The sequence below is a fragment of the Trichomycterus rosablanca genome, chromosome 14 (assembly GCF_030014385.1).
Source record: "Trichomycterus rosablanca isolate fTriRos1 chromosome 14, fTriRos1.hap1, whole genome shotgun sequence".
NCBI lineage: Eukaryota > Metazoa > Chordata > Actinopteri > Siluriformes > Trichomycteridae > Trichomycterus > Trichomycterus rosablanca.
This window is the reverse complement of record NC_086001.1, coordinates 30,521,998-30,534,998: the sequence shown is the minus strand read 5'-3', so window position 1 is coordinate 30,534,998 and position 13,001 is coordinate 30,521,998. Positions and strand designations below refer to the sequence as shown.

The following is a 13,001-nucleotide window of genomic DNA, read 5'->3' as shown; positions in this document are numbered from 1 at the left end:
CACTAAGCATCAGTGTACAGACCTGTTCCAGGTTTTAAACACACTCCTGGTCCTCTTAAACAGAAACCCCTCCATCAGGAGCGCTTCCTGGGCCCCCGTGCCTCCCCCGTGACCTGGGTCACCCCCGGAGGATGCCCAGGGAGGCGCCCCGCAACACAGCACACGCAGAAACCTCTGTCTCAGAGAAGCAGCCATCGTAAATGAGGAGAAAATCAAAATGCTGCTGCTGAAGAGCACAGGTCCACATTGTGATGTCACAGTGTTCGAAGAGAGCAGAGTGAATTTACCTTTACCATATACAGTGTATCACAAAAGTGAGTACACCCCTCACATTTCTGCAAATATTTTATTATATCTTTTCATGGGACAACACTATAGAAATAAAACTTGGATATAACTTAGAGTAGTCAGTGTACAACTTGTATAGCAGTGTAGATTTACTGTCTTCTGAAAATAACTCAACACACAGCCATTAATGTCTAAATGGCTGGCAACATAAGTGAGTACACCCCACAGTGAACATGTCCAAATTGTGCCCAAAGTGTCAATATTTTGTGTGACTCCATTATTATCCAGCACTGCCTTAACCCTCCTGGGCATGGAATTCACCAGAGCTGCACAGGTTGCTACTAGAATCCTCTTCCACTCCTCCATGATGACATCACGGAGCTGGTGGATGTTAGACACCTTGAACTCCTCCACCTTCCACTTGAGGATGCGCCACAGGTGCTCAATTGGGTTTAGTCCATCACCTTTACCTTCAGCTTCCTCAGCAAGGCAGTTGTCATCTTGGAGGTTGTGTTTGGGGTCATTATCCTGTTGGAAAACTGCCATGAGGCCCAGTTTTCGAAGGGAGGGGATCATGCTCTGTTTCAGAATGTCACAGTACATGTTGGAATTCATGTTTCCCTCAATGAACTGCAGCTCCCCAGTGCCAGCAACACTCATGCAGCCCAAGACCATGATGCTACCACCACCATGCTTGACTGTAGGCAAGATACAGTTGTCTTGGTACTTCTCACCAGGGCGCCGCCACACATGCTGGACACCATCTGAGCCAAACAAGTTTATCTTGGTCTCGTCAGACCACAGGGCATTCCAGTAATCCATGTTCTTGGACTGCTTGTCTTCAGCAAACTGTTTGCGGGCTTTCTTGTGCGTCAGCTTCCTTCTGGGATGACGACCATGCAGACCGAGTTGATGCAGTGTGCGGCGTATGGTCTGAGCACTGACAGGCTGACCTCCCACGTCTTCAACCTCTGCAGCAATGCTGGCAGCACTCATGTGTCTATTTTTTAAAGCCAACCTCTGGATATGACGCCGAACACGTGGACTCAACTTCTTTGGTCGACCCTGGCGAAGCCTGTTCCGAGTGGAACCTGTCCTGGAAAACCGCTGTATGACCTTGGCCACCATGCTGTAGCTCAGTTTCAGGGTGTTAGCAATCTTCTTATAGCCCAGGCCATCTTTGTGGAGAGCAACAATTCTATTTCTCACATCCTCAGAGAGTTATTTGCCATGAGGTGCCATGTTGAATATCCAGTGGCCAGTATGAGAGAATTGTACCCAAAACACCAAATTTAACAGCCCTGCTCCCCAGTCACACCTGGGACCTTGACACATGACACCAGGGAGGGACAACGACACATTTGGGCACAATTTGGACATGTTCACTGTGGGGTGTACTCACTTATGTTGCCAGCTATTTAGACATTAATGGCTGTGTGTTGAGTTATTTTCAGAAGACAGAAAATCTACACTGCTATACAAGCTGTACACTGACTACTCTAAGTTATATCCAAGTTTCATGTCTATAGTGTTGTCCCATGAAAAGATATAATGAAATATTTGCAGAAATGTGAGGGGTGTACTCACTTTTGTGATACACTGTATGGGTATGACTGGATTCATGTGACTGCACATATACTGACTTGATTTCCACTGTGGGACGGCTTCTGGAGGGTCCTGGGTTTGATTCCTGGGTGGAGTTTGCATGTTCTCCCCATGTCCTGGGGGTAACGGGTTACCCTAGGTATAAGTGTGTGTGTGACACACCCTGGTACTGACACACCCCATACCATGACACACCCTGGTACTGACACACCCCATACCATGACACACTCTGGTATTGACACACCCCATACCATGACACACCCTGGTACTGACACACCCCCATACCATGACACACCTTGGAACTGACACACCCCATACCATGACACACCCTGGTACTGGTAGTGACACCCCCCCATACCATGACACACCCTGGTAATGGTACTGACACACCCCATACCATGACACACCCTGGTACTGACACACCCCATACCAAGACACACCCTGGTACTGACACACCCCCATACCATGACACACCCTGGTACTGACACACCCCATACCATGACACACCCTGGTACTGACACACCCCAGACCATGACACATCTTGGTACTGGTATTGACACACCCCCATACCATGACACACCTTGGTACTGACACACCCCCATACCATGACTCATCCTGGTACTGACACACCTCATACCATGACACATCTTGGTACTGGTACTGGTATTGACACACCCCCATACCATGACACACCTTGGTACTGACACACCCCATACCATGACTCATCCTGGTACTGACACACCTCATACCATGACACATCTTGGTACTGGTACTGGTACTGACACACCCCCATACCATGACACACCCTGGTACTGACACACCCCAGACCATGACACATCTTGGTACTGGTACTGACACACCCCCATACCATGACACACCTTGGTACTGGTACTGGTACTGACACACCCCCATACCATGACACACCTTGGTACTGACACACCCCATACCATGACAAACCCTGTGTGTATAAGGTGTGTGTATTACGTGTGTGTATAATGTGTACTTGTTTATATATCCTGGTGGGGACTGCCACCTGATTGCACACCAAACCAGTGGGGACCTGTTGCACGGTGGGGACCTGAATCAAAGTTCCCACAGGCACAAGCATTTCAACCAATAGAAAGCCTTAATTTAAGTTATCTGACAAAGTTTCATTGAAATAGCCCCAGGTCCCCACCAGTGTTGGGGTAGTTACTCAAAAAAAAATCCATTACTCTTATTACTCATTACATCCTGGAAAATGTAATCTCGTTCCTCATTACTTTACTTTCACTTTACATTCTAAAACCCAAACAAATACTGTATACTGGAATCACATCTACAAACAAATTCCATTTATTTATTTTATTTATTTAGTATTTATTATTCAGTAATCACATTACTGTAAGGCATTACTTTATACCGTGTTACCCCCAACACTGGTCCCTACGGGGTAGGTCAACCGGAGAAAAGTGTGTGTGCGTATAAAGTGTGTGTGGAAGTGCGCCCCCTGTGGTCAAAAGTGGAAAAAGTGTGTATCGGGTTTTTAAATGCCACGCAACATATCATTGGGGTCAACACTATTATATTGTTGCCGTTTCTTGTGTAATTAGCTCCAGCTGCCCCTATATAAGAGGGGAGCTGGAGAACAGTAGTTGGGAACTATTCTTGCCTTGTTACTAGCTAGCTCCTTCTTTCTAGCTCTGTTATGCTAGTTCTTTGTTTGTAGCTCTGTGTTACTAGCTCTATGTTATTTAGTTCCATGTTTCTAGGTCTGTGTTGCTAGCTCCTTGTTACTAGCTCTGTTATGCTCAAAGGCAATCCCCAAAACCTGGCTTACAGAGATGTTTTCACACCAAAGAGTTCCAGTATTGTATACAGATCAAAACTTATTGAGAACTTAACAAGAATGCGAATTAAAAAGCTCCTAGAGGAAACAAATCTGGATATAAATGATATTACCAGTGGCTATAAAACTTCTCTTCCCCTGTGGGACATCATCAAACCTCAAATAATTATGGACTTAACAATAAATAAAAAACAAAACACCCATCCAAACATATACTTAAGCAACTACCCAAATATAAGAGGAAAACACCCATCACATGCAGAAATATACACGGACGACTCCAAATCCCCAAACCAGGTTTCAGCTGCAGTAACAACAAATAGAATTTCACAAAGTATGGGGCTACATAAAGAGAGCTCGATTTTCTCAGCAGAAGCTCAAGCAATATCAGTGGCACTTAAACTTACAGGGAAAATCAAATAAAAAAAGTCAATAATCTACACAGATTCAAAATCTTGTCTTGAAGCCCTGGAAACTATCTCTTAAGACCATGCAACAATAAATAAAATTTTAGATCAAACACAGACACACACCCACCTTCACTCCAAATCTCTTGTTACACACTGACCCAGCGTCTTTTTCTTCATCAAAGCAACACAGTTCATACTTTCATTCTTACTACAGTAAAACACTCACCGTCCCGCTCGTACTACAGGAAATTACACTGTAAATATTACAACAACAAAAAATTATAATAAACAACTTAGAGAATTGTTAAAAGAAAAGTAATATGATATGGTAATATGAGGAGATGTGACCATGTTTAAAAAATCCTTGTGATGTCGCCCTCCAAAAGTGACATCACAAGGATTTTTTTAAACATGGTCAGATCTCATATTACCACATCATACAGATTTTACTGATTCTACTGAATTTTAGATCAAACCAACATGAGCATTTATAGCAGCAGGAAAAACAAGATAGAAAAAACACCTGGACATGATGCTAGTAGTTTTATTTTATGCTCTAATTAAGTATAAAATATTGATACATTGTCATTTATATAAACTGATGCATGACATTAAATAATGTAAAAACATGGTGTTGTAGAAAAGCATTATGTACTTTAATCGAGAATGATTTGCACTTTACTTTTTAATGTTACTGTTATATTTCTTTCCTGTACAAAAATAATTTGTATAATTGCACGTTGTAATAAAATTGCAAATTGGCGGATAAGTGGGCGGGTCTAAACTGCTGTAGGCTGAATGAGCAGAGATAAACTGATGAAGGCTGAACGAACGTACCACAATACAAATAACTATTTCTGTGAAAGAATCAAATCCCCTCTAAAACCATCCACACGTCTCTAAGTTCTGCTGTATTATTCCTCATCATGTGCTGGTTTCACTTTTAAACTTGTGTTTTACAGCTCAGGAGAAATCAGGTGAGAATCAGCTTCTCCAGGAGAGTCTAAACACCTCATGTAGCTTAATGTACTAAACAGCCTAGAAAAAGAAAATCTCCATAAATGTATCACTGCCTCACAAATTCTAAAATCACCCAAACAGTGTAATGTTATACTTTCATGTAAATTTTACATTTAATTTGTTAAATTTGACAGTTTCACTTCTGATCCATAACAAACATCAAACCCCGGGTAGAGGAGCTGAGTGAACCTGGTCTGAACTCTGTGGAGGAGCGTCATTGTATCAGAGACGCTGTAGAAGGACAGAGTTCCTGCTCTGTAATCCACATACACTCCTATTCTAGAGGAACTCGGCATTATGGGAATTTTAGTCTCGTTGAATTTGTGCCAGAATGAAAATCTGGATGGAGAACAGCACAAACTCCAGGACTGATTATTACATCCAAACAAACACTCAACACTGAATCCCTTCCTGCTGATGCTGTTATATGACACTGCTATAAAAACCCCATAATTCCCACTCCACTCAACCTCCCAGTAACAGCGTCCACTCACACTCTCTCTACACAGAACCTGGTAGCGAACATCAAATCTATCTGGATGATCAGGATACGACTGTTCTGTTTTACTGCAGGTCACCACTTTGTTCTCCTCAGACAGACGGAGGTTTTTATTTACTGTGTTTGGATCCAGTGTGAACCAACAAACATCTGGAGAGGAAACACAAAATAAACCAATTAACATAGAAGAGAGAGAGAGAGAATGTGTACAGTGTGTGTGTATGTGTAAAGTGTGTGTGTACAGTGTGTGCAGTGCTTGTATGCAGTGTGTGTGTAGTGTGTGACTGTGTGTGTGTGTAGTGTGTGTGTGCGTGTGCACATGTAAGAGTGTGACAATAGACAAAAACACACAAGTACACAGAAACACTGCACAACCAAAGATACAGTGTAACGCTATTCAACACCAAACACACACAAACATTGCACACACACAAATACACAGAAACACCACACAACCAAAGATACAGTGTAATGCTATTCAACACCAAACACACACAAACATTGCACACACACAAATACACAGAAACACCGCACAACCAAAGATACAGTGTAATGCTATTCAACACCAAACACACACAAACCCTGCACACACACTACACAGACACTAGATATTCACACATACATTACACATACACTACACATAGACATGTGTGTACTGGGGGTGCAAATACTTTTTCACTGCACTGAGTACGTTTGTGTCCTTGTGAGAAACTTACATTGTAGAAAATCTTCTCTGATTTCAGGTTCAGGAGGTATCTGGACATTCTTCATTGAAGAAAGAGTAACAGTACAATCAACAGTTAAAATTAAAAGTAAATAAATATTTGACATGTTCTCCCAGTGTTTGTGTAAAAAAATACCTTATTTTTGAGTAACGGATTAAGTGTGAGTGTATTTCATTCAACCCTGGACTCACTGTGACCATGACCAGTACTGGGTTAATAAGTAAATGAATGATGTTGTTAGATGTAAAATGTTCATGTTGGTGGATTTGATTGTTTTGTTTGATGTTTGAGTACCGAAGCATTTTGGAGACAATGGAACACTGAGGGCTTGAACTCACCTCCATCTGGTATCTTCTCACACTTCTCATGACTGATTGTGATGGCGACTGATTCTGCAGATCCAGCAGGAGCCGGAGAGACTGAAAATTCTACATCCAGATAGATAATGTTCACTGAGAAACAACAAGATGATGAAGCACAGTGATGTTTCACCAAATAACATTACCAGTATTTCATGATCTCTAATACGAATCAAACATCCAGAAAAGTTTGGACAGTAAGTAAAATGTAAGAGACAAACAGAGCAGTGATTTGTAAAATTCTTTTTGACCTGAATTCACCAAAAACTCAAATATTTATCAGGTTAACTTATTAACATTATTCATTTATGTAAATATTCACTCATTCTGAAACTCATGACTACAAGGGATTTGAAAACAGTTGGTACAAGAGCAAATTTACACTGTAAACATTGTAAAATGTTCCAGAAACATGTTAAATGAATGAAGTGTTTATGTCTGGGTATAAAAGAAACGTTCAGGTGAAGTCCAGTACATTATGAGCAACCGCAACTTCAAAAAGCATTACCAACTCTGATATTTCCTTACCTGTCCACTAGAGACCACCATCAATATTTAGTCAATATTCAATCTCTAATCATCTGATCTCTGGTAAGTTCTTACTATATCTGAACTTTTTCACATTCTGAATATACAGCGGTACCTTGAAACTCGACGTCAGTTGGTTCTGGGATGTTGAGTTTTAAGGTATTTTTTATCATGTTTAGGAAACCTGTTAATGTGTCCCATGATCCTGTGGAACTGCATATACTGTATTTAAGTGTAATGTAAATGAATGGGGTTGTTTTTGTCACTTATACACTAAAAATACCACAAATATAATATAGAAACAGTGAAATACAATTAAAAACAGTTAAAAGTCAATAAAAAATACAATAAAAGCTGCATTTTACCTTTTCTTCTTTATTGTTTTCTTATAGCTTTTAATCATGGAGATGCTTGATCGTGGAATACCGTATTCTGTTCAGTACTGGCGCATTCACATGAGAAGTGAAAAAACCGCTTTTGTGCTGCTGTGTCATTATTTCCTATGGATTGGGGTGCCGGTGCACAAAACTTAACATGACTTATTGTACTAAAACAGACTCTCGAAAAAGCTGATTCTGATTCTTACAATTTCTCAGAACCCCGAGTGTTACGACTTTATGGGTCATAATGTGTTTTATGTAGGGGGGGTTTTCTCTATGTTACAGATTTGTGGAAGATGCACAAAGATGCACAAAGCTACCACCAGGGGAAAACATCTATAAAAAGGAGACCTCTGGGAAGACAGGAGAGGATGATTTGCTTGTGATGTGGTTTGTGTTGCGTATCTGGCTCTCCCCAACATGTTTGAATAAAAGCTAACAATAATCAAGTTTAAGAGAACAAATTTCTCAACAAAAGGTGTCAGAATTCAAAGATTTTGAATTTAGGGGATGTCAAGTTACAAGGTTACAAACTGCTGTAATTTATTACTTGGACTGGTGCAACAATAATATAATTATAAAAGGTAAACATACCTAATAAATTGTACAATTAGAGAATAGAAAAGCATTTTAATAATCTAATTCTGCTCCAGTTAAATGTTTGTCATTTATACACAGCATAACTATAAATTATCTGTTACTTGTTGAAGAGAGCTGTATAACATAAAATATATGTATAAAATATAAAGATATGTATAAAATATAAACAGAACTAATGAGTTGTTACTTGTTAAAGAGAGCTGTATAATATTTTTACCTGTTTCTCAGTTCTTTCTGCTGCAGCTGATATTGTCCCTAGTGAAAAAAATACTAAGATTCATCTAAGTATAAAAGTATCAAAAAGTATAATTTTAATAAATACATTAACCTGAAGTATACGTTTAGTTACAATCAAGTTTCATTTAATTGAATATAGTTATATACTTGTCTTCAAATACATGTTTAATATATTTTTGCAAAGTATGTTAAACAACTGCTGTAGTAACTCACTTAAAGCACACTTTTAATACATTATACAGGTTTACTTAAGTGTATTTTTTTCATAAAGTTACTTCCATAGTAAAAAGAAGTATACTTAAGCATACTAATCTTCAGTAGGCTACAGTGCACTAAAGTGTATTATTGTCACCCTAATGATCAATACACTTAAAATGTGCTAATTATACTGTAATTGTACAAAAATAATACAAAAGCTCGACTTTAATTGGATTAAATACACTAAACTATACTAAATTGAAACTCTTTTAGGTAGTTAATTTACCTTAATTATACTACTGCATGTGTATTTAACTCCATGTTTTACATACACGTAAATTACCCCTTGGCTGACCAGCCTATTTTTGTGTGTTTTCCGTCTGAAGGGCATACACACATTTTAATGCTGTTTATTCACAAAGTACACTTGATATTAGGAAATGAACAATTGAATTATTAGCAAAACAAATTTTATGAAAAAATATCAAAATTATCATAGAAAAAATACAATCAACTCAAAACTACTGTATTTAAAATGTCTATTTACATTTTTTGGTACAAATATTTACAGGTTTTTGTGGTGCCCCATATTGTGCCATTTGTAAAAACAGTTTCTTTTGGCCACATCGCACTTTGTGCAGTACACTGGCGTCTTCACAATTTCACCAGACCTTTTGCACATGGCACATTTTCACCTGCCAGCTGTACTGTCATCGCTGTAATATGCTGGCAGGCATTGTTTTGTTTCACCTGAGGGTCCTGCAGCAGACTCATCCTGGGTGGTGTCCCCTGAAAAGGCCACAAGCTCCGACATCAGTTTCTCTCTAAAGAGTTTGTGAGTTAGAGCCTCTTGTGCATTTGTTTTTGATATTTGCTGATGTAAAATAAAACTATTTACAATCCCAATGTCAATGAAATGGTAAAATAATGTCTCGTATCACTTGACTGTCTTGTGTAAGGCATTGTGATATGAAATCAAGGTGTCCGACAAATCGACTCCACCCATGTGCCTGTTGTAATCCTTGACCGCTGCAGGAACTGGAACATTCACTTTATTCCAAACCCCCTCCTGATTTTTTACTCTCCTCATCACTGTGTCACCATCATATGCCTTGTGCATTGTGGAGCACACCACCACCTCCCTTGTGTCCATCCACTTTACAAAAAGAAGTTGTCCACGTCTGTGCCAGCGGATGGTTCCTCTCTTTGCCTTCCTGGTGAGATCATTGATTTTTGTTCTTGGATACCCCTTCCGGTTGGTACGGATGGTACCACAAGCAAGAGTCTCCTTCTTCAGGAGATCCAAATAGAGCATGGGGCTTGTGTAAAAACTGTCAGTGTAGAGGTGGTACCCCTTGCCAAGAAGGGCAAAATCCATGAGGGACATAACTGAGTCATAGCTCAGTCCCTGGCCTGAGCAAACGGATTGCTTGCCTTCATAAATAAAAAAATTCCAAGTGTAACCTGTGGTTGAATCAGCCAGAACAAACATTTTGTAGCAACATTTTGTTGGCTTTGCCTTCATGTATTGTTTCAGGCCAGTTCTTGCTTTAGAGATGCAGATTAGAAGATTCTTGCTTTCAATCGAAATGTCCTTGTCCGGCTGAAAATATGTCCGGCATGCTGTCAGCAACTCTGTATACAGTGGCTTCAATTTGAAAAGTTTGTCATATGTTGAGGTTCCCTTTCTCCTTGTGTTATCTTTGTCCTCTTTTGGGTCACACAGATGCAGGTTACTAGAGATTGCCAAAAATCTTTTGCCTGTCATCACTTTTGCGGTGTAATGAAGGCGGTAATATTCCTTTCCAGACCAGTAGTCTGCAACAGATTTTAGTTTCACAATCCCCATGTATATTACCAATGCAATAAATTTGTAGAATTCTCTAACACTGAGAGGAATCCATTTGTAAGATGGATTTGCAGCTGCTCTGATCTCAGCATACTTATTGGTGTTATCTACAATAGTCTTCACCACAGACATACTGAAAAACAGCTGAAGCAACTGCAGTGGGGAATATACAGTGTTCGATAGAAGCTGTAGCCCTGGAGGTCGCTTTGGCAAAAATTTTGGAATGCTGGGTGCCTCATCAACATCAGTGATGTCATGCCAAACATCATCTTCATCTTCGGTTGTAGAAACACTGCCTGGCCTTTTTGTTTGTGCAGGAACTCGGTGAGAACGTCCTCTTGATTGCCTCTTCGCACGTGTTGCTGATGACCTGGTCTTCTGTATTGTTGGGAGGTGGGTGGATGAAGTACTTGGCACCACTTCGACAGACGTTACAGTACTTTCTGGATCTGCGTGATTGGTCCTTGATGTGGATTCAGGGTGGGGTGGGGAAGAATGCCTCTTTCTCTTAGTCTGAGCAGCTGGCACCCAGTCATCACCTGAATCCTCAGAATTGCTATTATAAAACACAAAAAGAAAAATACAACATAAGTTTTTGTAATAAATGCACAGCTGTAACAAAATTATATATAATAAACTTGGAAACAACAGTATAGTCTTTTAAAAGTTATAAAAGTTGGAAAACAATAATTTGATCTTGGCATTTTTACCTTACTACTAAAATAAACTTTTCAATGCAACAACACAAATGTAAATTTGGTATAAAAAATAAAAAATGTACTTACAAGTCAAGAACAGCATCTTCTCCATGAAGAAAAGCGTCTTCTTCAAACGAATCATAGTCACTTTCTTCTGATACCTGCAATTCTTCTTCTTCTTCCAGTCGTTCCAATTCAGAAACTACTTCTGCACTTTTAAAACTCTTCTCACACTGTGAGCACTGATCCGGTTTCTCTCCAGTGTGAATGCGCTGGTGTTTTTTGAGTTCACCCTGTATATTAAAACTCTTTCCACACTGTGAACACTGATACGGTTTCTCTCCAGTGTGAATGCGCTGGTGTTTTTTGAGATCACCCTGTATATTAAAACTCTTTCCACACTGTGAGCACTGATACGGTTTCTCTCCAGTGTGAATGTGCTGGTGTTTTTTCAGATTACCCTGTGTATTAAAACTCTTCCCACATTGTGAGCACTGATACGGTTTCTCTCCTGTGTGAATGCGCTGGTGTATCTTGAGAGCACTCAGGCACCTGAAGTTCTTCCCACACTGTGAGCACTGATTTGGTTTCTTTCCAGTGTGAATGCGCTGGTGTTTTTTTAGATAACTCTGTGTATTTAAACTCTTTCCACGTTGTGAGCACTGATATGTTTTTTTTCCTGTGTGAATGTGCTGGTGGATTTTGAGAGCACCCTGGGTACTGAAGCTCTTCCCACACTGTGAGCACTGATATGGTTTCTTTCCTGTGTGAATGCGCTGGTGTATTTTGAGATGACTCAGGAACCTGAAGCTCTTCCCACACTGTGAGCAGACGTTTCCTTCTTCCTGTGTGGGACTGAGAGAGGTGTTAATGCTGACAGTACCAGAGGACGTTTGCTGATTACTGGAGCTTCTGGTGGGCGTCAGATCCTCATGTTCAGTCTTAATCTTCACCAGAGTCTCATATTTATCATGGTTGCAGCTCTTGATGTGATTGTGGAGCTGATTTTGGGTTGTAGAGGAACGTGGACACGAGGAGCAGCAGAAATCCTTGTTCAGTTCTGAAGCAGAAAATAATCAAATACATTTATAACATTATAAATAATCAAACACATTTATAACATTATAAATAATCAAATACATTTATAACATTATAAATAATAAATACATTTATAACATTATAAATAATCAAATACATTTATAACATTATAAATAATCAAACACATTTATAACATTATAAATAATCAAATACATGTATAACATTATAAATAATCAAATACATTTATAACATTATAAATAATAATATACATTTATAACATTATAAATAATCAAATACATTTATAACATTATAAATAATCAAACACATTTATAACATTATAAATAATAATATACATTTATAACATTATAAATAATCAAATACATTTTAACATTATAAATAATCAAATACATTTATAACATTATAAATAAAAATATACATTTATAACATTATAAATATTAATATACATTTATAACATTATAAATAATCAAATACATTTATAACATTATAAATAATCAAATACATTTAAACATTATAAATAATCAAACACATTTATAACATTATAAATAATCAAATACATTTATAACATTATAAATAATCATATACATTTATAACATTATAAATAATCAAATACATTTATAACATTATAAATAATCAGATACATTTATAACATTATAAATAATCAGATACATTTATAACATTATAAATAATCAAATACATTTATAACATTATAAATAATCAA

The 13,001-nt window shown here is 38.5% G+C and overlaps 1 protein-coding gene across 1 annotated transcript; it reads right to left on the bottom strand.

Annotated features, from left to right (window-relative positions):
* Positions 1–9,202: 9,202 nt before the first annotated feature.
* Positions 9,203–11,533, bottom strand: LOC134326372 (piggyBac transposable element-derived protein 4-like). Its single transcript, XM_063008530.1, has 2 exons — positions 11,312–11,533; positions 9,203–11,082 (listed from the first exon to the last, which is right to left on the bottom strand). Exon 2 carries the CDS (start codon positions 10,656–10,658, stop codon positions 9,615–9,617), a length of 1,044 nt encoding a protein of 347 aa, XP_062864600.1. The 5' UTR covers positions 10,659–11,082; positions 11,312–11,533; the 3' UTR covers positions 9,203–9,614.
* Positions 11,534–13,001: the final 1,468 nt, after the last annotated feature.

Bases quoted from the DNA above. Each gene is read 5' to 3' on its own strand.
- LOC134326372 (XM_063008530.1), bottom strand. From the start codon at position 10,658: ATGTCTGTGGTGAAGACTATTGTAGATAACACCAATAAGTATGCTGAG.